General features: G+C 35.9%; 1 protein-coding gene across 4 annotated transcripts in view; it reads left to right on the top strand.

Annotated features, from left to right (window-relative positions):
• FUT8 (fucosyltransferase 8) overlaps positions 1–27,223 on the top strand; it is a 211,913-nt gene extending 184,690 nt beyond the window's left edge. For all 4 annotated transcript variants that reach the window (XM_019733553.3, XM_019733552.3, XM_074327355.2 and 1 more), the window contains 4 exons: positions 11,575–11,821; positions 15,498–15,674; positions 20,480–20,630; positions 26,240–27,223. In XM_019733553.3, the coding sequence (XP_019589112.1) occupies positions 11,575–11,821; positions 15,498–15,674; positions 20,480–20,630; positions 26,240–26,557 (893 nt within the window). In that variant the 3' untranslated portion in view covers positions 26,558–27,223. The remainder of the gene's footprint in view (positions 1–11,574; positions 11,822–15,497; positions 15,675–20,479; positions 20,631–26,239) is intronic.
• Positions 27,224–27,625: the final 402 nt, after the last annotated feature.

Below are 27,625 nucleotides of genomic sequence, written 5' to 3' on the forward strand. Positions count from 1 at the left end.
CAGTAAAACTGGTGATATTCTCAAAATTTACCCATAATATTGTGATTGTGATGCTGAATGAGTAGGTGGGCTCACCTACTAAGTGATTGTTTCCTGCAGAAGACTGGCATCCATGTTAATTACAGTATTTTATATATTAAATTCATTCATTCAATTAAACACTTATTTTGTGATTTCTGTGTGGCTGGGATAGTTGTAGTTGCTGAGGCAACAGGATGACTAGGTTCAGGTTTATATCCTCATTCCAGACTTGTGGGGAAAACAAATATACACAAAAACATAATTATAATACAACTTGGTAAATACAGTGACAGAGATACATACATGGATGGTTCTTAAAATTGCCTTATGTTCTGAGAGTTAAAATTCTAAAATTTTAAATTTCTGAAAGCCAAAGTGTTTCTATACACCAGTTATCAACTCCCCACAACATCTAAAAGCATCTATTTGGGGAATACAGCCCTTGCTGTCTTGTATATGTCATGTCACCACTCCTTCCCTCCTGCAAAGACACATACAAACGCACGCGCGCTTATTCACAGCTGTATAGGCAAAGTGATTGATTACCTGACCCTGGGAAACTAATCCTTTAGGCTGAGCTGTGTCAATAAGATTCCCTGTTGAGAGGTAATCTAATCCAACTGGAGTGATGGATTTGGATTCTAATTCCTTCACTGATCATCTATAAGAGTACTTGCCCTATAGAGTCATTTTGGTAACTAAAAGAAATAATATTTATAAGCGTTTAGTGCAGTACTTAGCCAATGGTCTCAGTAAATGTTAGTATTATTATAAGACAGAGACTCTAGCTTTCATGAGGGTGAGACTGAGTTGTAAAATCCTCTAGACTGAAGCTGTTTCCAAGATGGGCCCTGAGCCCATAGAGAAGTCAGTTTGCAGAAAGGAGAGTATAGCTGACCTGCACAGACCATGTGGCCCCAGAGAGACGACGGTAAGCATTGAAGGTTTCCCATGTCCTATAAGATACAGTTGTACTTCCTGCTCTTCGTTTCTTGGCAATTCCCTGTATTCTTTCAGTAATTTTTCACTTGAACTAATTTGACTAGTTTTCTATTTCTTGCAACCAGTGATCCTTGACTAAAACAGTTCTCAATAAATATTTTTTGGTGTTTAATATTGTTGAAAGGTAATAGTCATGTACAAGTTTTATTCTAACAAAAAAACATAACTATGTAGTACTAGTTAACTATGTAGCACTAGCTTCAGAACTCCAATATCCTTTATTTTATGAGTTTTATATTCTACTCTAACCAAGCAAGCAATATCAGCAGGCATAAGTAATATTCTGTTTCTCCTCCTCTTATTCTTTTCTTGTTTATATGTTGTATCTACTTCTTATCTTCATACTGCAAGGAAAAGGAATAATAGTTTGTTGGTACACAAAGAAAAAGCATCCTTTAGAGCCAAAATATACTATAATACAGTCTTATTATCTCGTCGTATATGTTGCTTGTGCATTGAAGCCTAAGAAGGGCATTTTGGGTCATATCACTGATTCATTCAGTTCAGTACTCTGATTTAACAGTAGTTCTCAGTGACATTTTGTGGGACTTAATAGTTACCATACATGATGTCAAGGTCTAAACATGCATATTTTTCCCCAAACATATAATTTCTATCTTTTACCTTCTTTGGGGGCAATGAGTTCTATAAGAATTCTACCTATTGTGTAAAATTAGGCTTTATTTTATTTATTCTTAAAGTACTTCTTTCAAGCAGCAATGAAAGGTCCCTAAATTCTCAGATTTGGTGAACACATTCTTGGACACCTTGTCTAAATCTTTCTTGATTTTATAGGCTTCGAACATATCTCCTCTCGGCTCTCATCTTTTTAGGTAGAAGAACATCAGCCTATCATTTGGAAGATCTCCATCCTCTTAAGTAATAATATTTCTCTTTATTTTTGAGATATAGTAGTTAAATTGCACAATTTATGAATAAATTATGCATATATAAGCAAAATTGTGATCATCCCCATTCATGTATATTCAGTCTAGTAATCTATTGAATTAACTTAAACATTACTTTGTATCACCTCTAAAAGTCCTTTCTGTGATTTTTAAAAATCTTTTAGAAATTCCACTAACACTAATAAAGTTAATTATTGTAATAATCAAGGTTGAAATTTGTTTCTTAAAATACAAAATACTTGCGATTATTGTGTGATTCATTTTGGATACCATCAATTATTATATCCTGAATTTTGGATTATATAATCAGGAGTAGATATTTTAATTTATATGGTCTTCATGAATAAATTGGAATTTATTTTTATTTATTCCTAACTATGCCACTAAAGAAATTAAAGGAGGAAATATTTTTTAAGGAGAGAAGTATTTCAGATTGCAAAGTATTTTTGCTTTAATGTTTGATAGTTGAAAATAAGTATATAAATAGATAATAGGGAGCGTGATTTACAACTTAAATAAATCTCTATGATAATTTGCTTCCGGATTTTTTCTTTGTCCTGAAGTGGGCTATTTCTCCTTCATGGAAAGCTTATTATATAACTATTAGGAAATAATACTGTCATAGGTTGGCTAATTCACATTGTCTTTACAATCAAATTGTGAAGGTATTATTAATTCTTAACCATTTAATGTGCACTGTAGAGAGAGATCTGGACTTTGGCTTCTTCTGAAACTTTAAGTTAATAGAGCAGGGATGGAGGTACATACTTCAGACTCTGGAATCAGAATGTCTGGGTTCAACTCCTGTTTCTGACCGCTAGCTGCATGACCTTGAACAAGTTACTAACTTCATCTGTAAAATGGAAATAAGAGAATACTCGCCTCGTAAAGACTTTGTGGATTAATTGGGATAATGTATGGAAAACATTTAATGTAGTACTTGGCATATAGTTGGTGCTCAATAAATGTTAGCTCTTACTTAGCGTTGCTGATAGGGAGTTGGGACAGGAGGGGGTGGGTGCAGAAACGATTTTAAAAGTGGCTTATAACATGGCTCATTGAGAAGGAGTAAAGCATATGGAAAGAACAGACTCTGGGTTCTCATCCCTGCCAGAATCTTTATGATTTGGATTGTGGTAAAATGATGGCCTCTGATTTGGAGATCTACCAGAGTCAGACTTTGTGGCCTGCTGGTAGATCCCTGACTACAGGTTAAAAAAACATGGTGCATATGTTGAGAAACAGTAGATAAACTTCTTCGCAAGGGAGTAACAGAAGTATTTCTTTGCAAATTTTAGTCCAGGTCCTAAAAGGGTGGGGTGGTGCTGTCCCTGTTTTAAGCATCAACTCTGTACAATGTATTATCTTTTTAAAGCATTAACAAGCAAAAGACGGCTTCTCACCATCTCAGACATCTCCTCCTTGCTCTGTTTGCTACATGTGTCCTCCCGCTCCTTGCTTTTTCATGCTCTATTAGTTAAGGTTTTGTGCCTTTTGCCTCAAATTTCTTTTTCTTCATTTATGGATATCCCCTACCCTTTCCCCAATTAGACCAAGAAGGGTAAAATGTAGCCATTTTTTTGAGTAATGTCTTTACAGTATTTTAGCTATGCCACCTGAGGCTATAGATTGTAAAGTATTAGCTCTCTTTCTAGAGATGTAACAAAAGCCAGAAAAGGAGAAAGAGGGAGTCAGGTGACTTGTACCAGATTGGCAGCAGCAGTGACATTGGGAGCTGTGGTTGGCACATAAAGCCATACTCCAAGGTGGAAAAGGAGGAAGCTGGTGAAGAAGACATATTCTGCAGTCAGAGATGGCAGCAAGAGTTAAAGATGGGAATGATGGAGGATGACTCTTGGAGCTGCTAGTACTTTATGGATGGATTCAGCATACAGTACAAGGGAGATTTGCTGTGCCAGCCCTTGTTTGTCTATTTTATCAGCATGTTGTATAGTGCTTTCTTTAGAAAGGTGCTACACTTGATTAAGTTGTCTTCTTTCCTCACATCCCACAAAAGTCTTAACTGTTTTGTTATTATTTCCTTCTTTCAACATGACGCTCTTTTTTTCCTCTCATAGCATAGCTAGAATTTCTTGTTATAATTCTTGTATCTTAGTGTTTTAGGATTGACCATTACCCTATCATCAGAAAACCCAAATTAGGCCTTCCCGATTTAATATAATTGGATAACTTACTAGAGAAATTACAAGTAGCTGTAAATCCAACATGAAACCTTGCACTCCTGACTCTACGTGTTAATCACAGAGTCAGCTATAAAATTCCCCCAAAACAGAAGGGAATTCAGCATATGCCAACGGGCAGCTCCATCCTGTGAGATCCTGAGGGCACTTGCACATCAGTCACCACTTTCAGGGATTCTCAAGGAATAAAAGGCCATTTATTACCTTGAGGTCTTTCCTCCTGGCTGTTTATTTCAAGGAGACGCTACATGTGAAAGGAATAAGAGGAATGTGACAGTGGGATTGTAATTGTTCATGAGAATGGGAGAAGAGAGGTTGGGGGTTGGCTCTTTAGTAAATTTGATGAAATTAAGTCTTGACTTTCCACTGATTTCCATTTCTCTATTCTCTTGTTTCTTGCTAATAAGATAAGCTATTCTAGGATTCTTTGGGATCCTTTGGGTTGGAAGGAAGTTCGAAGTTAAGAGAAAGCACTAAATTATTGAACAACAACAAACTCCTTCAAACCTCCAGCCATGGAGTTCTAGGGCCTATGCAATCTGAATCATCAAAGAAACTGTTGGCAGTATCCCCTTTAAGAGCAAGCTGTCAGAGGACCGTATGGAACTTTTTGGCAAAGTAACATATATATGTATATAAAAGTTAAATGACTAAATTTATTTCAGAAACATGAAGAATGACTTCAGGGAGCCTTCTGTGTCGTACAGCAAATCTTTTCTGTCTTTTTCTTTTGACACGGTCCTGCCTGCCTTACCCTGGTCTGTGTAACTCACTAAGATACTACATATTTTCCATTTGTCGTTCTTTTAGTCCCTTTCTAGTGTTAAGTCTGTCAGAATATCATTGAGGTCAGTGAACCATGAGTCTAGTTGCTTTTGCAAGGCATTTCTCTTTCTAGTAAAAGCAGCAAGCTTCTCATAAGAATGCCACACAATCATTCCCGTAGTGTGATATGCTAATTCTTAAGAATGTTGCTAACACTGCACTGTTTCGTATGATTGAATTTAGAACTTTTCACTCAATTGGTTGAAGGCTTCAAACTGGCAGTAATAACAGTCTTTTGAGTTGTTGCTTAAGTAGAGCAGTGATGGAATTCATATGGCAGGCGACAGTTGCTCATTCAAGTTCAAAAAAATATCTCAATCAGCCGCAGTAGTTGAAAAACAAAAGGAAAGTCTTCCAGATGTTCACTTTTTAATAGTGTATCTTCCCTCCATATTTTAAATGTAGACAGAGTTCCCTCATTAAATGAGGATATAATATCAATGTCATCATTTTTAAAATTCCAAAGAACAGACCTCACACATTTATGTGATTTTTTTTATTTTTTATTTTTTATTAAATTTATTGAGGTGACAATTGTTAGTAAAATTACATAGATTTCAGGTGTACAATTCTGTATTACATCATCTATAAATCCCGTTGTGTGTTCATCACCCAGAGTCAGTTCTCCTTCCATCACCATATATTCGATCCCCCTTACCCTCATCTCCCACCCCCCACCCCCCACCCCCCGTGATTTTTTTTTTAATGGCTGTAAAATCAAGAAAACTCCCCCATGCCTCTAGAGGTTTCACAGCTATTAATAGTTAACTTTTGATCTTGGTATGTTTTTATTCTTGTCTCCTCTAACAAGTCTCAGAGAGTTTAGTGAGAATTTAGTCAGCATCATATTTGACCACACAGAGTTAAAGAAAATGTAAATCCCAGAAGTTCAGAGAGATTTTGGGGATATCACTTAAGGATAAAAATTGTTTGCTGCAATAGGAGTAGGAAGTCGTACTAGTTTAGACCCCTTACTGCTGTTCTGTACTTCCAGTTAGAATAGGGTTTTCATCATGTTAGTGAGAATTCTGTGAGAACTTTCAGATAGCTTGGAGTTGCAGCTCTTCAGTTTGGACATTTGTTGAATATTTTGAAAAAAAAAAATAAAAACTGGTCATTATTCTATTGCCTATGGTGAACAGTATGAATAAGATTTACTTTGGGTGTATATCTTATATCTCCTTATATCTAAAATATTTGGGAACATATCTTTGTCTCACTGAAATGGTACATTTTTCAGAGAAGGCGATATTTTGGCAAATAATCTCTTCCTGGACCAAACTAGAGCCAGCTTCTTAAGAACTGTTCAGCAGAACTGATCCCAGGATAAAGAACTAACATTTTTTTTAGAATTATTGTGCATCAGACATCGTGCTGACCTTTCTCTGTGCAGTATTTTGACCTTAGAATAACTCATTGAGCAAGATACTATTATTAATCCCATTTTACAGATGAGTACGGTGCTATTATCGATGCCATTTTTCAGAAGAAACTGGGGTGAAGTTAAATATAACTTATCCAGGGTAACACAACTGATAGTGATAGAGAGAGGATTTGAACACCCGTTTTTGTGATTCCAAACCCCATACTCATAATCACTATGCAGTACAGTCATAGGCATTTGTCTTGATATATTTTGTTTATGTCTCTCCCTGCTCTAGCCTCAAATAGGGCTATGAGTCTCAGCAGTTGGCACAGTCCTTGGAATGGCTGTTGGGAGTGATGGCACCTAGCACCACAACCATTCAAGGCAACTCTTAGGAAGGGAATTGAAAACCTCATTCTATCCCTCTGTACCTGTTTGGGGGATGTCTGGACCTATGGGGGGGATTGAGGGAAACCTCTGTAAGAGGCTTGAGTTCAGAAAGCAGACAGCTTTTCTGATTTGGCAGTGCCAAAAAGTTACTCATAATCCCCTCATCCCCCAAGGGAAATTTAAGTTCCAGGTAATTATGTCCTTCTGGAGATTTTTCTCAACTGGCAATCCTATTCCATATCTCTTTCCCTTGACCATTCTGAGCTCTGGGTTCTGTCTTCAGGGGAGTTCCCCCTCTTGAGTTTTTGTTTCTTTCACAAATCAGAGTGATAGCAACTAAAGTGCTTAGTAGCAACCGAAGAAACAAGACAGTAAATGCAGAAGAAATCTGTGGACTGCGACCCACAATCTTTTCCACCCTTGAGACATTTTTCATTATAGCAGAACCTATTCATTCATGGCGGATCTTAAGCTTTCCAAGTCCTTTCTCTTGAGTCTACTGAAGACTAATAACTAATTGACTAGCTCCAGGGCTAGTGTCTCTTCTCTGTCTTACTCACAGGGAATGATGACAGAGTAATGCTTTTAAATGTGGCTGTAATGAATTGACTAGTAAGGAGGAGGGCTTCTCTGGAGGTGCTCGCATGCAACTATGGAGATCCTCCCTTTCAAAGAGCTATGTATGCTCCTGGAAGAGAGCACTAACAAGCCTTTTGAGTCTTATCTACCCTTAGCAAAGAGAATGACCTTATAAAACAGAATGATCAACAAGAGGAGGTAGTCTTGAAAATGAGTCCCTGAAATAATCAGTAATGATCATATCAATTCCAGTTGAACTGGGCAGTCAATTATGTAATGCCCAGGCTACTTTCTTTTCAAATGGCTAGTTTTGACTTATGTATGACTTATTCTCTTGATGGAAGGTTGATGCAGTGCTTTTTTTTTTTTTTTTGCCTCCCAACACTAAAATCTTAGTAGAATGGCAGGACACTCTGACGGATCAAAAGGGCCATACTTAAATGATTTAAATATTATATATATATATTATATATATATATATATGTTCCAGAAAGCAGAATGTCATATAAGTCATGGAGTAAACACTAGAGTCTGATCCTAGCCATTTTATTAGCTGTATTATCTTTAAGAAGTTCACTTAACCTCTCTTAGTTTGTTTCCTCTGTAAAATGAGGGAGTTTAAATCTGTGTTTCCCAAACTGAAACTTACAACAGATTACTAGAGATGATTCTAGCTGACATGTGAGATAATTTCAGGCAGTTTCCTGATAAAATATTAAAACAAGCATTGAATCACACATAGTTGAGAAAGTTATTTCTTTTTCAGTCTTTCTGATTATGCCAAAGATAAAGTCTCTATTTGATATCAAGATATCTTGAATAGTTCTTTAATATGGGGTAATTGTTTGGGGGTGAGGGTGGAGGTGGGCAGGGGTGGGTACTGTGACTCCTTCTTTCCTCAAGAGTTTCCATACAAAGGAAATAAATTCCTTAGAAAGGGAAAGTACAGAAGTGGTTTTTTGCTCTTTCTGTCTACCTCATTTCCCTTCCACTTGCAAGGAAAGGAGTGTGTTTTACAACTGGTGAGTCTGGGAGGAGGAACCAATCACGTGAGGCACAGGTCTTTCTGGCTTCTCCATGGTGTGGCCCAGTCTCAGAGTACATGTGTGTCCTCCTCCACCTTGCAGTAGGCCTTGGCTGACAGACTCCACTTAGGACTGGGTGGGAACTATTCGGAAACCCATGAGGCAAAAACGCCCCAAAAAATCCCTATTCTCCAATTCATCCTTATTGGTAATCGAGCTGATATTTAGGTTGTCATTTTATTCCTCTTTCTGTTTCTCATTTCGTTTCAAACTCATAGGAGATGTAAGGGGAAAAGCAATTATCAGCCATTAAAACCTCACTAATAATCTCCTTTTTAATAGCAAGCTGGCTTGAGCTCAGAGCCCTTTAATAAGCAACAGTATCTATATACTAGAATTTAATAACATGGTTTTGTTTTCAGTGAAATTATATTTATAGCTACCATCTATAAAAATAAATTCATTTAAGTTTTGAAAAGTGAAATTTTAAAACATTAAATAGTGCAGATAGATGTGGTAAAAGTTATAAAGGTGGTATGTAAATGACTAAAGTTTTAGAAACACTGCATAAGATTATCTCTAGGATCTATTCCAGATTTAAATTGTTTTGAATGTGTATTCCAATAGAATAAAAGATGTTACGTGGCAAAGTAAAAGAAGGGACCTTACATAGCATGTACTATGTTATTTTCTTTCATTTTTAAATATGTCATTATTAAGGAAGTTAACCTTTTATTCTATGCCAGTTTTTTCCCATTTACAAATATAGATACTCTTTTCTTCATATTTTACTGGGCACTGTAATATTGATTTTTTTTGGTAGCATATTTGTTGGTGATGATATTTTTCTTTCACTGGAAACAGTCTAGTTCTGGGTGAGGTTTTTGAGCTGGAAATTTTGGAGGACAAGAATCATGTCATCACTATATACTGTGCCTAATAACAGTATTTGGCACATAGTAGTATTCAATTAATATCAGAACAAGTGAATAAATCACAAAGAATCAACAAAAATAAATTGAGTTCTCTGTCTTGAAGGTATAGGCATAGTTTTGTTTCTGAAAGCTGTCAATAGGGCTGGCTTTAAAGAAGATGCCTGGGGCCAATCAGAGGGTAATACTTTCATGTAAGTACAGTTTGGAGCTAGTTACATGGAACATTTAGAATAACCTTGTTAGGAAGGAATCACAAAAGGAAGGTAGCCCTACTAATTTTGCTTTTGTTTATGGTCATATATGAGAGGGTAGGGTCTTCCTTTATTTCTCTCTTTGTTTTTTATAAAAAAGAACTGCCTTTCTCCCTTCCTTGTTTTCTCTCTAATTCATGTACTACTGCTCTTATCATCCACGTCAGGGAAAGCACCCAATTTTCCTGGCCTTAGGGAGACTATTAGAGTTTAATTTAAAATGCAGCTCCCTTTTTCCCAAACACTCTTAATTACAGTTTCTCATCTGATAAAGTTGCCCAACTCTTTCTTAACTGGCACCCTAGATGAACTGCAGTACTGGTGGTAAGTTTTTTAATTCCTATTTATTCATGCAGCAAATGTCATGTTTCAAGGGCTTTGTTCTAAGAATCCTGAAATGAGTTTTACATATCAGAGAAAAAGAATATTAACCAGACGTTTTTAATTCTTAGTTATACCAACTGACTTTCTAATCACTATGCATTTGGTTTGAGTGATTATATTCCCAGATCATGTAATTTATTTTAAAACATTTTGCATATATGCAGAAAAACACAATTTGAAGATTGTGTTTCATTCTGGTGAATACATTTTAAATGTATTGTAGGTTTATTCTCTACACGTACGTTCTTTAATGGTCCATTGACTAACTGTGATTCTAATTTATTATGCACAATGACAACACCTTTACTGGAGTTATTTTTTATGTTCAGGTTAATATTTTCTGTTATTGAAAGTTTTATTCTGCACATTTTATATTTGTGAAATCTCTGCCGGGTATCTTTGTGTCTTCTAGTTATTGCTACGTGGTCTTTAATACGGAAAGTAAACTTTAGGGATGTTGGCTATCACATTTTGGTTTGTTCTTATTGCATTATAGAATTAATACTGTGTTTCCCTGGAAATAAGACCTAGCCAGACGAGCAGCTCTAATACGTCTTTTGGAGCAAAAATTAATATAAGAACCAGTCTTATTTTACGATAATATAAGACCCGGTCTATAATATAATAAATATAATGTAATGTAATATAATATATAATAACGTATCATATTATATGTATAATGTAATATATATTATATGTATAATGTAATATACATTATATGTATAATGTATAATGTACTATACATTATATCTATAATGTATAATGTAATATAATAATATAATATAATATAATATAATATAATATAATATAATATAATATACTGGGTATAACATAATATAATGTAATATAATATGTATAATAAATATAATATAATGTAATATAATATACCGAGTCTTATATAATATAATATAATACTGGGTCTTATATTAATTTTTGCTCCAAAAGACACATTAAAGATGATGGTCCGGCTGGGTCTTATTTTCGGGAAAACACAAACATTAATGATATATTCTTAACTCTAATGATATATAGTAACTGGATTCTGAAACTAATCATCATCTACAAAAATTAGCATCTAATCTCTGTTCTAACTTTAAAGTATTATCTAGGTAAACACAGATTCTATTATCATAATTGAGAACATAATAGGTCTACTTTGGCCAAGAAAAAAAAGACTTTAGAATTACCTAATTTTTTTTTTCTTCAAAAGATATAGAGTCTTCTCTTACAATTGTAATCTTTAGATATCTCTAGAGTCATTTGCTCTGTCATGAAACTAATGCAAGGACCATTTGCTGTAATGACAAGCTGGAAGTTTAGAGAACACTCTATTGTCTAATTAACAAAACAACAATTACAAAAACCAGCACTTTGCCTAGCTGGCTTTGTCCACTGGCAACATGGTTATTTTCTGATTAGATACTTTGAGTGCTGGATACCATCTTTATCTGGGGTACGGAAAGAAGACTATGGACTTGAGAGGCACACCAACCTGAACGTGAAATTCAGCTCTGTCACTTTTGCACTAACACCTTGGGCAAGTTACTTAACTGCCTGTGTAAAGTGAAAATTATAATACTTCATTAGAAGTTTCTATGAAGGTGATACACCCAGAGTGAGTTCTTGTTAAATGGTGGTTGTATGAGGAATACAGTGTGGTGATGATGATATTTGGATATTCTCTCAGGTGAAATAAAAGACAAAAATGTTCAGGTGGTCGAGCTCCCCATAGTAGACAGCCTTCATCCTCGTCCTCCTTATTTACCGCTGGCTGTACCGGAAGACCTTGCAGACCGTCTTGTTCGAGTGCATGGTGATCCTGCAGTGTGGTGGGTGTCTCAGTTCGTCAAATACTTGATCCGCCCACAACCCTGGCTGGAAAAGGAGATAGAAGAGGCCACCAAGAAGCTTGGCTTCAAACATCCAGTTATTGGGTAAGAATCTGATTTGTTCCTCATAAAATGCTATGTAGTAGCAGGGATATGTGCCTTTACAAAGTACTGTGAACTTTACCGTTTAATGTTCATAGCTTCACCCAAAAACAGGTTCCAGAGTTCACTTTAGGCCACAGGGAGACCTTTCTTCCTTTTTTCACTTATTTATACATTCAACAAATATATTAAGCCCATATTTCTGAAATTAGCTATCTTCCTGGGGAAACGAGGAAATGAGGAAGGAGTATTATGGATATTGTACGTGACTCCTGTCTTACCCTAACAGGGCCGTGAGATGAAGCTATCACATTTATAGCTTTTCGATTGCACTTTATTCTTAGGCTTCATTAATTGCCACTGGTCATGATTTTGCTTTTCGATGTTCTATTTTTTTTCTGTCCTGGAAGTTATTTTGAGCATAAGGATATCATTTGTACTATAAGATAATGTTAAAATTATTATTTAAAAAGATCTCTTGGCCCACTTGGGAGTTACAGTGTACTTATGTATTCAGTCTCGTGTTTATGTTAAGGGAGATATATCAGGAAATCCTGGGAGCAAGAAAAACCCAAAAGAGTATATTTGTTCACAAGCATGTGCGCCTGTACGCATATGTAAAAGGCTGTGGAGGAGGAGTTTTCCTGGGTCCTGATGCTAGATTTCACACCATGGGAAATGTTCTTTGCCTAATGGAAAGAATATTGCACTGAGAGTTTAAGAGACTGGGTAATATTCCTGGCTTTTCCCTAATGCTGAGCCAGCTTACTTTATAGTAGTTTTGGGCTTTGATTTTTCCATCTATAAAATAGGGTAAGTAATATGTGCCCTAAAAGTGATGATATGATAATATAAGGATTTAAAAAGGATTTCAGTTCTGTGGGAAAAATGTACTGTAAAATATTATCACCTTTCAGAGAGATTGATGCTTAAATAATTCCTGAAAATAGATTTGTAAGCTAGACTGTGGCATTCTGTAGCTCATGTTGTTTGTGATAAAGTCAGCTATTGATTAATATCGATACGTGGGTTGATTCATTCACTTATTTGCAGGACATTTATTGAATACCTGCTAGTGTAGGGGACAGAGATTAATTTTTTTCAATGTCTCCTTGTGGCTTATTATGGTGTATGGGTTAAGAGACTTACACAACTAACATTGTGTGGGTAGAATGTGATAAATACTCAGAGAAGTATAAAAAGTACTATGAAAGGTCAAGGAAGGGGAAATATATTTCCATCTGGATTAGAAAAGACTTCATAGCTGCAGTGTTTGAACAGGATCTTGAAAGATGGAGAAAGATAGCAGTATAGTAGTTAAGTTACCAAAATACCTTTAACTACATTATCTCATCAATCTTGTAACACAGTCCTGTGAAATAGACAGAGATAATTATTTTACAGGTGAGGAAGTTAAAGGGAAAATATCTCTGCCCAAAGTTCCAGAACCTTCTTAATTTTGTTTGGATTTCCTGTAGTTCTACATACCAGAAAGCAACCCTTATTAATTTTCCATAAACCATCCACCATATTGAAAATTGACTAAATATAGAAGAATGAAGTACCACAGACAACTAAGTTATTTGCACATTAGGCAGTGTGCTATAATGAAAGAGGGGTACACTGGGATTCAAGAATCTGAGTGTCCCATCTAGCTTTCACCACTAACAAGTTATGTGATTTTATAATTCTGGGACTTCATTAATCATCACCCTTTCCTCATTTGTCTAAAATTAAAAAAAAACAAACAAAAAACAAATAAAAAACCTAGATTAGATGCTATTTAAGGTTTACTAACATAATGCTAAACAATTAGACTTTTGTGTCCACCCATCATTCATTCATTCGTTCATTCATTCATTCATTCATTCATTCATTGTGTTTGGTACAATGGGGGATAAATAAAATCAGATTCCCTGCCCCAAAAGACCTCGATATCTAATAGTGAAAATCAGTGGGGTACACAAATAACTTTTACTTTTGTGAAGACTGGGTTGAAACGTGTATAAGAGAAACCAGTCTCCCTTTGTCTTATGTTGTCTTTTTGTTCACTGACATGTCTTCGGAAGCATCAGCTTCTTTAAGTGTCAGATGAAAGAGTTACATTAAATGAAATGACTTCTAATATCCTTCACAGGTCTAACATTCTGATTCTTCCACAGAGATTTCATTAAGGTCCCTCTGTCAAATTATTGATCCAAGCCTAATTTCAGGAGTACTTGTAGAATTGAGAAAATTGCTTAGCAGTACTTTACCACTGTCTCAAATGCTCTTCTTCCTTTTATTGTTCTATTATTACAGCTCTCCTTTGTTTTCATTTTTGTTTTCATAGCTGCCACCCCACTTCTTCCCTTGTGTCTCAGTCCTCATATGTATAGAAGTTATTGACCCCAGTTCCAAATGTTAGGGCTAAAGAAAGTCCATGGTGAAATCAGAGTATCAAATAGTATTTCTTCTCATGAAAATTTTCATTGAAATTCAGTAGAATTGTATTTTTGTCCTTCCTCATCTCTGTGAAGCACAGTGAACGATTCCAACTTCCTAAGAGAAGCAGTGATTAAAAAGGATCTGAGAAGGAAAAGATGATAGAAGTGTTCACATGATAATACTCACATCTTGGCTATCGTCTGGCATGCAAAGAAAAGACTAGCCATGAAGATATCTGAGAAACTCCAGTGAAATCAAACCCTCACTCCAGATTCATAATAAAAAGCTGACCTTTTTTTGACCTACAGGGAAACAAATCTACCTTTTTCCTTTTCTGACATATGAATAGTGGTTTAGTAATTTGGGGAGATGGGGGAATATAGAAAGGGCAAATTTAAGTAGAGTTTTAATGTATGAAAACAAACTATGATTACTATTATTCTTATTTTTGTTAAAATTACTTTGAAAGCACTAAGATGGGAAGAGAATATTGTGGAAGTCAGTGTCTTATTCAGTGCAGGACAATGTAAACGTCTGTCCCCAGTTTTACAATTTTGGAGCTTTTCTTAAATAGGACAGATGAGATCAGCATCTGCCTGTGTTTGATAGAGTGAAAACGAGAGAGATGAAATTCATTATGCATACAAAAGGGCTGGAATGGCTCCATGAACTTATAAATAGTAAAAACCCTTAAAAGCTTTGCCTGTTTTGATTGAATCCTGCTTTGATTGAAGAATCCATGTCGGTCTGTGTTTTCCTGGGGCAACTTTTAATTCCTCAAGTTGGCAGTTACAGTTGCTATACAGGGTAAAATGAAGAAACAGAAAACTTGGCATCAAAACATTACAATGTGCTTAATGTTCTATAATGACAACTGTGAATCTTGGTATCATTTGTTGTCAAAAATATACCGTTTTTTCTGGAACGCTGGTTAGTATTTTGCTGCCCAGTATGGAGCCTAACTGAAATCTGCCACTTATTCCTGATATGCCAATTATTTTATGAGAAAGCATTCTTCAAGGCTTTACTTATTTTTTAATTCCCCCTTGTATTGTATTAATATGCAAATATATTTAGAATATATGTGTTTGAATTCTAAAAAATATATATATTTGTTTCATTTTTTAAATGGTGAAAATGAAAGAAAAATTGCTTTTAAATGTCCATAAGACTTCTATGAATAGAGCATGCAGTAGATGGGAACATTATCAGCAGAATCTGACTTTCTCTTTGCTCCCTCACCACTACCCAGAGTCCACGTCAGACGTACAGACAAAGTGGGGACAGAAGCAGCCTTCCATCCCATCGAGGAGTACATGGTACATGTTGAAGAACATTTTCAGCTTCTCGCTCGCAGGATGCAAGTGGATAAAAAGAGAGTGTATTTGGCCACAGATGACCCTTCTTTATTAAAGGAGGCAAAAACAAAGTAAGTTAGATGAGCTAGTAATTTTAGAGTGGGACTCTTCAGTTGAAAGGAATTCTTAATTCCCATGTGTACTTATGATTCTTTTTATAATATTATTACTGACTATTGGGTTTTTTTTTCATTCAAACAACTGTTTATTTGTATAACTTGTTAATATGATCAAAGCATATGTGAGGTGCCCGCAAGAAGTAAATTTCATTCTGGAGCCTCTTGGTTTGTAGGCAGCTGCCATCTCACTATGTACTCACATAACCTCTTTGTATGCTTAGAAAACAGAGCAAGCTTTCTGGTGTCTCTTCTTGTAAAAGGCACTGATTCCATTATGAGGGCCCCACTCTCATGCCTTTATTTAACCCCAGTTTCCTCCCAAAGGCGCCATCTCCAAATATCATCACATTGGGGGTTAGGGCTTAAACATGAATTCTGGGGGGACACAAACATTCAGTCCATAACACTAACCAGCTATACAGGACTGTTAGCGATGAAACTCACCGGGTGCTTGTCCTTTTGTTCTCACTAACTTCACTAACAGTTATGGGCAACTGAAAACATATGGAAGGTACGAGTTTTCATCTTATAAAAATGTCTGGAATTTGGAGGTATGTTAAAGAAAAGTAAAGAATCAAAAATGAGTTCTGTAAGTGAAGGAATAGGACTACTAGTATGTGTTGAACAGTAACCCTCATTTATTGAGCCTTCCTATATTTCTAGCACTGTACTAGGTGCTGGGAATTCCATGATAAGCAAGACACTCTGCTCTCAAGGAATTTCCAATCTATTGGGGAAACAGACAGTAATTTTGTAGTGTGAGTAGTGCTACTATAGAGTTAACATTGGGTGTTAGGAAAACACGTAACGATTGGGAATTTTTCATAGGATCTGCATGAACCTAGATTTGGCCTTTATTTACTGTCAATAAATAAAGGATGTGTTAAATATATGTGAAAGTAGAAGAATACTGTAGTCTTAGCTCTGCTCAGATGTTATCTATTCCAGAAATCATCCCTGAATGCTTGACTGTGTCCCTCCTCTGTACATCCCTATTAGTGTTTAGCACTTGCTTACTTTTGTCTCCCTCGCTAGTTTATAAACACGTCAGACAGAGTACCTAGCACTAGTAACTAGTGCTAGTAAATACTGAATTATTTAAATCCCATCAGTTTATGAAAGTATTTTATTAGCAGTTAATCATTTAAGCTATTTGACTACTTAATTAATTTATTTCTTGGTCCCTTTTTTATGTCACAAATAGGGGTTGGGAAGAAAATCAAATGTAGAATGAGAACTATAATGCAGGTATTTATCCAACTCATTGGATAATAATTTAAATTGTATTTCTACCTCCTAAGAATTGACATTAACCTGATATAAATTGCTTTTTTTCTTAACTCTTTCTATGGAGTGCATACACACACACACACACACACACACACACACACACACGCACTTATAAACAAAGGACTGAGAAATTCATCAGCAAAGTACAAGCCAAGTTATGTAATTATAATTCTTATATAAAAGTTAGGGATTAAATGAACATTTGGGCATAAAACACAATATAAAATTTTCACAAGTATTTTTCCAGTTTAATATCCACACTTATTAGAGAGGAACAAAGTGAAAATTGTTCACCATGCTTCTTCATTTTAAAATACCAAACTGAATTTGTAGCTTGGTCAAAAAAAATATTAAAATATTAATTTTATCTACTCTTATTTGTTCTTGAATGCATTACAAGCTTTTTTCCTTTTTTTCTTTTTTCTTGATTAGCAAAATAATTCATGCTCATTAGAAAATATGGAAGTTGGTAAGTATAAAGCAAGGAAAACAATATTACCCCAAATCCCATTACTCAGTGGCAACACCTGTTTAAATTTTGACACATTACCTTCAGTCGTTTATATAGTTACACATTTTAGTAGTTGATCATATTCTGTATAATTTGAACTCTTTTTTGCTTAATAGAGCAATAGATCTGTTTTCCCAAGTCACTAAAAAAATCATTTTAAACATCTTTTTTAATGACTACATATCCACTATATGGATATGCCATTGCTTATTTGATCATTCTTTTAATATTGGATAGTTAGGTTATTTCTACTCTTATAAAAAATGCAGTGATGTGTGCCTAAAATTATCAACATTATTTTCTTAAGCTAGATTTCTCAACTTGGAAGTATTTAGATAAAGGTATATAAGGTTCACTGTACTACAAGCGTTGCTTGGTGTAAAATTATAATACTGTTATGGATCAAACAGCTTTGATCCATAACACAGCATTATTAATAAAATTTTACACCAAGCAACCCTCGTAGTACAGTTGGCAGTACTTGGATTATAGGAATACTAAAACTTGAATTTCCTTTTTGTGGTCAGCAGTTAGTAATTCCTCTCCCCATGGTAGTCCAGGCAGCAGTTTCCCCCATATTCGATAATAAATGTATAGCATTTTATGCGTATTTTTCCTCTTTGAAAATCCTTTAATTTTAATTTTCTGAGTCATGAAAAGGAGATACTCCCTCAGTCGGAAGAAGGACTTCAGAAAAAAATTTTTTGATGTTAGTTTATAACTTCAAGTTAGTCCTTTGTGGGTGATATAAAAAATAAGTTTTTATAAGGTGGAAGAAGAAAAAAATATTTTTTATCATTACCAATCTCTGCAACTTCACAGTGGAAGAATTCCTCTGCTGACATACTTGTGGGCAAAAGACAAAGAAGCACGTTTGTACAGAAAATTCCATGCTCATTACTGGAGGTGCAAAATCTCCCTCTCCCCTTATTCACTTTGTTTCTGCTTGTTTTTCCCACTTAGCATCCTTCATCAAGTGGTTTTTTTGCTTATAGAGAGAAGGCCTGAGGAACTTAGGTATGGTTCCCTGGGAGGGAACACTTTTGGTGTGGTTCCAGGAAGTCAAGTTCAGAAGTTTAAGTTCAGAAAGGTATTGACGTTAAGTGTCACTTCTCAGTAGAAGGATCACTCTTTTCTTTGTTTCACTGAAGCACCCAAGCCATGCTGACAAAGTCAGTCTTTACTCAAGGATAAAACCTGTACTGGTATGTTTTAGCAATTCCCCCTCTCCTTCACCCTCAAGTCTTTTCGTATTTATTTATTGCTGTCTCTACCCCATGCCTGTGTATGCAGCTTTGCAGGAATCACATTAAAAGTCTTTCTGGTTGCTTTCTTTTTAGAACAAATGTGATATTTCCTTCATCTCCCTCATTCAGAGCTGAGGAGGGCAAAATGTCAAAAATAATGAGGCCAAATAGATCTGAACACTGAATACCAGTCTGAAACAGTGCTCAGAGACTTTGCCTTCACAGTCATTATTAGAGGCAATGAGAGAAAGCTCCGTGGTGACTGTGAAATGAAGAGAAATCTGAAGCAGCTGTTAGGGGATTAGGAAAAAGCCCCAGACATAGGTACCACTCACTTGTTCATGTATTTATTCACATAGCAGTGTGCGGAATGCTAGATGCTGTGATGCAAAGGAAAATAAGGTATAGCCCCAATTTGGGGGGTATGCTGTGTAGGAGACAGACATATAACCTGACTCCTAATGTTTCTGGTTTATAAATAGGAACTACTATTCTTTCAACAAATATTTATTGATCCTCTGTTATATCCCAGATTCTCTTCAAGGTGCTGAGAATAACAGAGTGAACAAAGCATATGAAGTGCCTCTCTTTAGTTAGGGATGGTGGAGGTGGAGAATGCATGCAGTAAATAAGCAGTAAATACAGATTATGTCAAATGATAGATACTAAGAGCCATGCAGAAAAATTAAGCGGTAAAAGGGATAGGAATTGCCAAAGGTCTCATTAATAAGGCTATATTTGAGCCAAGTTCTAAAGGAAGTAAGGAATAAAACCAGATGGATGTCTGGGGGAAAAAATGTTTAAAAATAACAACCAATATTTATTGAGCATTTACTACATGTAAGTAATAGTCTTCTGAGCACTTTACATTGCTTAATGTATTTAATTCTTACAAAATTATATAAAGTAAGTACAATTATCCCATTTTCATGTAACTTTCCAAAGTTTTTAACTTAACTCTGAAGATCTACCTCATGCACTGAAAAACTTTATTCACTCTATACTAGAGTATAATTAAACCTCTATTTCATACGGTCATTTGAATGTAGGGTGGACTTTTTAAAGACATCCTGATTTAATATTTTTAAACATCATATCTTGAGACTACCAAAAAGTTACTTGGTGGACATCTTAAAGGAATTTGCTCTCAGAAAAGTATTAGAATGGTTTTCCATTACCATTACTGGTTAAGACGGTGCTTCAAGGATGGTGGTTAGGGAAGACAAGTCTGAATTATTGCAAATTCTGCATTAATTATTTAAATGACATTTAATGTGATATTTATGTTCCAAAGGAAAAGCTCAGTGACCAAATGAAAACAGGTTGACGTCTTAGAAGTTACTCATTACATTGCTTTGTACACTTGAAACTAATAAAAAAAATGTTATTCATTACAAAGAAAATAGGGAGACTTCTGTTTTCAACTCTCTCATGAATTGAGAAGGGACATTTTGATACATCTGTGTATTTTACATGGCATGCCAATTACATAACATACAAGGTACTCCAGAATGGTTTATGCCCCACGGATGGATTCAAAGATGCTTCGTTGACTGTTCTGTTGAATGCCATAATTTTAAAGCTCTCTTTACTGTTAGAAGAGAGGGACTCTTAGTGACAGGAGCAGGTCTGCCTCCTACTCATAAGATAGAGTACTAATAGAGTACTGTGATTTCAGTGACTATGTGTAAATTTATTTCTTTTTTCAGGTACCCCAGTTATGAATTTATTAGTGATAATTCTATCTCTTGGTCAGCTGGATTACACAATCGATACACAGAAAATTCACTTCGGGGTGTGATTCTGGATATACACTTTCTGTCCCAGGCAGACTTCTTAGTGTGTACTTTTTCATCCCAGGTAAGTGACAGCGGGGTATTTTCAAGTGGCCAATACTTTTTGGTTATATTGGGGTCTGGAAGGTCTTGTTTTTTTTGTTTTTGTTTTTTAATGTTGTGACTCAGGTACAATCTTCCTAATATTTGGGAATAATCCCTTTAGTAAAAGTATGAGAAGATTCCCCCCAAAATAGCTATTTAAGAGCACTGAATATTTAGTTGTTTGCAAGTGATGGTTGAATACATCTCCACTGAAGCCAGTTCCTGGAGTTGTTTGAAATACTTGGCTTATTCACAGCATTTAACAGAAACAAACAGCAAGTAATTAAGCTTACTTAATGCTTTCTGATTTTTACATACAACCAATATGTTACCAGGATCCATCTATTTCTACACATCAATACACTGATACTGAGAGGCTTAAATGCCCAGTATTTTGCCTTACTTGATTGCTTTATAAAAAATGCGAAAGTAAACGTAATTCCTCTTCAAGTCCTATTACATTTCTACCAAGCAAGAAACTGTATATTAAATTTAAGCACTACCGTATTAAAATGATTCTTTGAGTTTAATTGTTGCAGATAATTATATGTTATGGGTTTGGTAGATGTGTTTTTATGAGTGGTGCAGTCAGCCTTATATTCCCAATGAAATATCAGCAGAGCAATATCTGTTGTGGATTTTATTCTGCGCTTTCATTTATGTGCATATTATTAGATAGTTCATTCAACAATCTGTTAAACAACTATTTGCTCAGAATTATACTAGGTGCAGAGGGAATTTCAAAGGAGATAAAAATACAGATCTTACCCTAGTCCAGAATCTAGTAAGCAAAATACTCACATATAACTAGAGAATAATTTCCAAAAAATATAAATCATGTAAGAATAATATATGCCTAAAAGCTTAGACTAAATTGAGAAGAGAAAATGTGAAAGAAAAGCCACATCGTTTTCATGGGAGTATACTTCAGAGAGTACAAAGAAATGGGCAGTTTCCCACTATGTGACAATGCACATTGTCACAATGGGATGGTGATATGATTGTTGGAAAGATACCTACCCCAGCAAAGCCTGTATGAGTTTCTTTGATATGGAATAAGAATACAACTCACTACCCACAAAGACAGCTACACAGAACAGGAATCACATAGGCAGCAATCCTAGTCAGAAGGGAAAAACTCTCTTGGCCTTCAAGTTCCCGTGAAGGCATCCACTGCTGATGTTTCTCCCTAATTAGGGCGATGATCCTATTTTTGAGAAGCTCCTTTTACCAGTCTCAAGGCGGGGCAGCAGGGGAGGGTAATAACTACTTGTTCTATCTCAACTGTTTTGACAGTCTGGCTATGTGCCTATCTGATCAACAGATGCATATAACTGGTAACAACCTCCACACATTTTTGAATGCTTATTGTTAGAATGAATGAATCAAGAGTCATGTTCCCAGATGTAACACCTCCTCTACAGGCCTAGATTTTAGGCCTGCGTAAAGTCTATTACTCTAGTCGCGATTTTTCAGCCTAGGCACTATTGGCATTTTGGGCCAGATGAATTGTTGTGAGGCACTGTCTTGTGCATTGTAGGATATTTAGCAGCATCCCTAGCCAGTAGCACCCACACCTCAAGTTGTAACAACCAAAAATGTCTCCAGACAATACCAAGTGTCCGGGGTGGGGGCGGGGCAAGAGTGCCCTTGTTAAGAACCAGTCCTCTAGTCATAAAGGTCTAAAATATAAATAAATATATACTACATGTCTGAATAGTTAATGAACCTTACATGTCGGGAGGTGCTGAGACATACAGGAACGTGGCATCTATGCTTTGCTTTCCTTCTTCTAACTTTAAAATCACCGTAAGACAAAATTACTTTTTCTTCCCCATGTGACACTCTCTAATGTTTTAACTTGAAATCCACACACAACACAATTGGCCTCACTACTCTTTGAATCAATTTTGGAAAGTGCAGAAGGAAAAACCAGACAATTACATTCATTTTATTCCAGACAGATAGTTCTGGACAGGAATTTCCATTGAGGTATGATAGCTCATGAAACAACAGTGGATACTGTTTTTTCATTGAATAGCAAAACAAAGTAGTTTACAGGAAAAATGCACAGATATCCCAGCATCACCCAATGAGACAAGAACCTGCTTCCAACTTTGCATACTAGGAGGTCCTCCGGTCCCTGTCTATTTTGACAAAAAAATTATAAAATCCCATCTGCTCTGAGAAAGCTTTGGAGGCTTATGCAAACGCATCTGGTTGCTCCTCAGGGATAAAATTCAGACTAATGGACCTTCCTCCCTTTTTAATTGTTTTGTTTTTTTCAAATATCTATGTTTTATCCTTTGTCAGGATTTTTGTTCTTAAATGTTACTGTGTGCTTAGTGGTATTCTAAAAATGATATAGTGCATGCCAACACAGAATGAAATAGAACATATAACGTGTGGCCAGCTACTGCTTTTCAAACCAAAGGATTTGCCCCTCTCAGTCATGCTACCTGTCAGGTATCAAACTGACAGGTATTGACATCAGCTGAAAGCCTTCATTTACCTGACACATAATTTAGATTTGTAAAGCCCTGAGCGGAAACCTAGGGTGATTAAATGCAAACATCAACATTATAGTAATCTTTCTAGCTTTTTGCAGTATATTGTCCCATGGTTAATATAGAGAAAATATGTTAATTACTCAGAATGTTAAAGATGGATCTTAAGGATTAAACATTCCCTATGGACTTGAATCTCCACTGCTGGGCTGGTATTCACCTAGAGTGGTATTCATTCAACACATACTGCCCACTATGTGGCAGGCAGTGTTCTAGGTAATTATCCTAAGGCAGTTTAGAGTATGGTTGAGAGCCAGAAAGAGTATTAACTGTAGTTCTGCCGTTTACTAGCTCCTTTTTCATTTTATTTTAATTTTTGGAAATTTGCTTACTTTCTCTGTGGCTTAGTTTCTTCAACTGTAAAATGTGAATAATAATAATAATAATAATAACCACCTCATAGGGTTCTTGAGAGTTTTTTGAGTTGGAAGAGAGAGCACATGCAAGTGCACTGTTAGAATAGTGCCTGGGTGGCGGCCAGTTAGCTCAGTTGGTTAGAGCGCTGTTAATCTTAACAACAAGGTTGATGGTTCGATCCCCGCGTGGGCCACTGTGAGCTGCGCCCTCCTCAACTAGATTGAAACAGCTGCTTGACTTGAAGCTGATGGCTCCTGGAAAAACACACTCAAAATATATAAAAGTTAAAAAAAAACAAAAAAAACAAAAAAAAACAGTGCCTGGACCATAATCAGGGCTCACTAAGCTCAACTGCTATCATTATCACCATTGTGAGAAGGATAAAGGGTTCACCTCAGTGTCTGAAATTTTTCCCATTCGTTATTTCTTTGGTTTAAGAAAATATATGTATTGTCCAGCAAGCTAACACATCAATAACTATTGATACCAAGGCGTAAACTGATAATTAGGATTATTCCTCCCAATAGAAAGTCCCTAGAGGTATAGTACTGAGGGTAATGATGGTTTTATGAGAGTGAGATATTTAATAGTGGAAAGAAAGAAACACATTAGGGTTCTTTGCCACAGTGGGCATTGTGGTCATCCCAAGGGCAATACAGGATCATGCATTTCTGGCTAGGGATAATTGAAGAGTGGGTGGAGGGGCTCTGAAAAGAAGACTCAGGTTTACCCAAGGCTGGCCTTGGCCTTATGTTTTATCTCTCTGGTGTTATAATTCGAACATGGAGAACAGGCTCTACAAGAGAAAATATGTGTAGCAGTTAACTAGCTCACACAGATTGCCTGGGTTCAAAACCTGAACCTTGGGCAAATTCTTTAACTGACCTTTGACATCTGCAAAATGAGCATGATAGAATTTCATTGGGCTCCTGAGAGGATTAGATTAGATAATACCTAAAAACAATGTCTGACAGCAAAAACTCAGTAAATATTAGCCTTTATCATTTTTATTATACTTCACTATTATTGGAGCTGCTTTGTTTTAATTAGTTTCTTCTTTTCCAGAGTCTCCACTTGATTTTCCTTGCCCTGTGTGGGCCTTTGGCTGAACTTAAAGTTCAAGTTCCACATCTTTTTGAACCTCATTTTGTTATAGTCTCAGTGTTCTACCAGTGATCTCAATTGTACCATGACATTCCCAATATCAAATTAGTTTGTTGATAAAGTAGCAAACTTGAATTTCAACTAGACATAGAACCAAGGTAATGACTAGAGATCTTAGTTCTATGTCTAGTTGAAATTCTAGCATTAGAATTTGGACAGATGATTTAATCTCTTTGTATTTTAGTCCCTATTTGCAAAATGTAAAATTCTGTCTAAACTTTGTTTCTTTTACAAATTACATATAGCATTTAGAAAGCACCCCTCAAGTTCCTGAGGTTAAGATTCTTTAAGACATTAAAGTGATGATTAATCAGATTCCATTTGCTCATAACAGTCAAAAATGAGCATCTCCATTCAGTTTTTATTTCATGAATGTCAGTTTTAAAGGACTGCTGGGTAATCCTAAATTGTTCTAATGATCAGATTAACAATTACTATTAGTAGTGTCATTTTATGTAAATGCAAACCTATTGTTATAGGGGCAATAAAGCTTCGTTAACTGAAATAACCACAACTGGAAATTTAGGAAAATTTGACCTGAGTTGAGTTCTCTGTTCACAATGTATAATGGAAGAATTTTCTAAGCAAAATTATAGCATTCTCTCTTCTTTCTTCACCTATTAGAAAAGTTTCTGAAACCCATTTATGCTATAATGAATGTATTTATTAATTGCTTAAAATGTTATAACTCCATGAAGATAGTATAGACTAACTTTATCACCAAGCACTGAGCTCAAGGAATGAAGCTCAGATTGTGGAATTTCACCTGCCATCCAGGGGCATGGTAGGTATTGTTTGAACAGAGGAATCTTTTAAGTAGCCTTCAATGCATCAGGTAGATGCATCTTCCCCAAAGGTTAGTCCCTCTTATTTCAGTCCTAGAATGCTACGATCTACACAGCACACTTAAAATTCTGTAGCTAGAAATGGCAATATGTTTTGGCTCAATTGCCAGTCTAATTAATGGTGAGTAATTACATGGATTTCTGTTGAGAAGAGTTTTGAGCCCAAGTCCAATTTAGCAGAAAAGAGTATGTGATTGATTAACACTGAATGAAGAAAAGGGAGCAGCAGCATTTTTATAACGTATTTATAATCCTAAACCTTAAATTCTTCAAGCGCCCAAACCAGGTCTTACTCTTTTTTGTACCGCCAGTGCCAAACATGGAGCACTATGTGGCTCTTAATAAATGGTTATTAAAATTAACTGAGTCATATCCTTAAAGAACTTTGCACTGTATACATTTTTTTCTCTCAGAGACCTTAATTGTAATAATCTTTTATGCTAAAAAAAAAAAAAAGATAACAAGCACAGAGGTGAAGAATGATTTTTACTGACATCTGAGAACAAATGGACTGAAAATTTAGGATTAGAACCCACTACTTTTCATTCTCTCAGTCCTAGTCCTACTCTGGTTCTATTCTCTTTGGCCAAGGTCTTTCAGATTGCTATGAAGGAGATCTTACTTAGACTAACACATTTTTTTCAATCTTTCCCAAGGTCTGTCGAGTTGCTTATGAAATCATGCAAACACTGCATCCTGATGCCTCTGCAAACTTCCATTCTTTGGATGACATCTACTATTTTGGGGGCCAAAATGCCCACAACCAGATTGCCATTTATCCTCACCAACCTCGAACTGCAGATGAAATCCCCATGGAACCTGGAGATATAATTGGTGTGGCTGGAAATCATTGGGATGGCTATTCTAAAGGTGTCAACAGAAAACTGGGAAGGACGGGCCTGTATCCCTCCTACAAAGTCCGAGAGAAGATAGAAACAGTCAAGTATCCCACATATCCTGAAGCCGAGAAATAAAGCTTAAGATGGAAGAGAAAGACAACCAAACTCAGTTGAAATCATTTGAGCCAAGCAGTAGATGAAGAGGGCCCTGACCTGACAACACATGGTTACATGAGTAGATGCCTGCAGAGCAACTGAGGACTGACAGATGCTTCATTGGTGGGATTCCTCTTGAACAAGGGCTACAATGCCCCCAAACCCATGCACAGTTCAGTGATGTGCTCACATATAACATGCAAACAGGTTGTTTTCTACTTCGCCTCTTCTTTCAAGATTATGTCCCCATGAAACAAACACTGCCACATTGTGTAATTTAAGTGACACAGACGTTTTGTGTGAGACTTCAAACATGGTGCCTATATCTGAGAGACCTGTGTGACTCAGTGAGATCTGAAAAGCTCCCTACTGTGGGGAGGTTGATTCTTAGCCAGTGGTGGTATTGTAACCACTGAATTCACTCCAATCAGCAGATTCAGAATTAAGACTGGATGTTTTTGTCTGGAATTTTTTTTTTAAGTAATTGCATCAGTTCATTCACTTCATCATTAATAAGTGAAGGATACATCAAAATGACGTATCCGTTAGGAACTTTTGTAAAACAATGCCATGAACAGATTCTTTAGTACTCAATGTTCCTGGACATTCTCTTTGATAACAAAAAATAAATTTTAAAACAAGGAATTTTGTAAAGTTTCTAGAATTTTACATATTGAATGATTTGGTGGTCAGCTTTATAGTGGCAAAACTATGATAAAAAGAGGAGTTTTATAGTTTTTCTGCTTTACTTTATTTTTTTCTGTTTCTGATCAACTGACCAAGTCTTAGCTCAAAGAGTCATTGCTTCATTTTAAGACTAAAAACTGAATTTAGTTGGTGCACATTACAGAGTTGCTAAGAGCACTCTTTGGGAGCTTTTATTGTTGTATTTTGGACATTGTTTATTTCTTTTAATTGAATTAAATAGTCATACTCCTTGCCCTCAGAGGAACAGTCACCTCCATTTCCAAAACTAACAATTTCAGGCTTGTTGGTAATCCTGCTTATTGTGCCTATTATCACTTTTTGTGAGTTGGGTCCTCTTGT

This window comes from Rhinolophus sinicus, chromosome 3 (assembly GCF_057876585.1).
Source record: "Rhinolophus sinicus isolate RSI-liver-muscle chromosome 3, RSI-T2T, whole genome shotgun sequence".
NCBI lineage: Eukaryota > Metazoa > Chordata > Mammalia > Chiroptera > Rhinolophidae > Rhinolophus > Rhinolophus sinicus.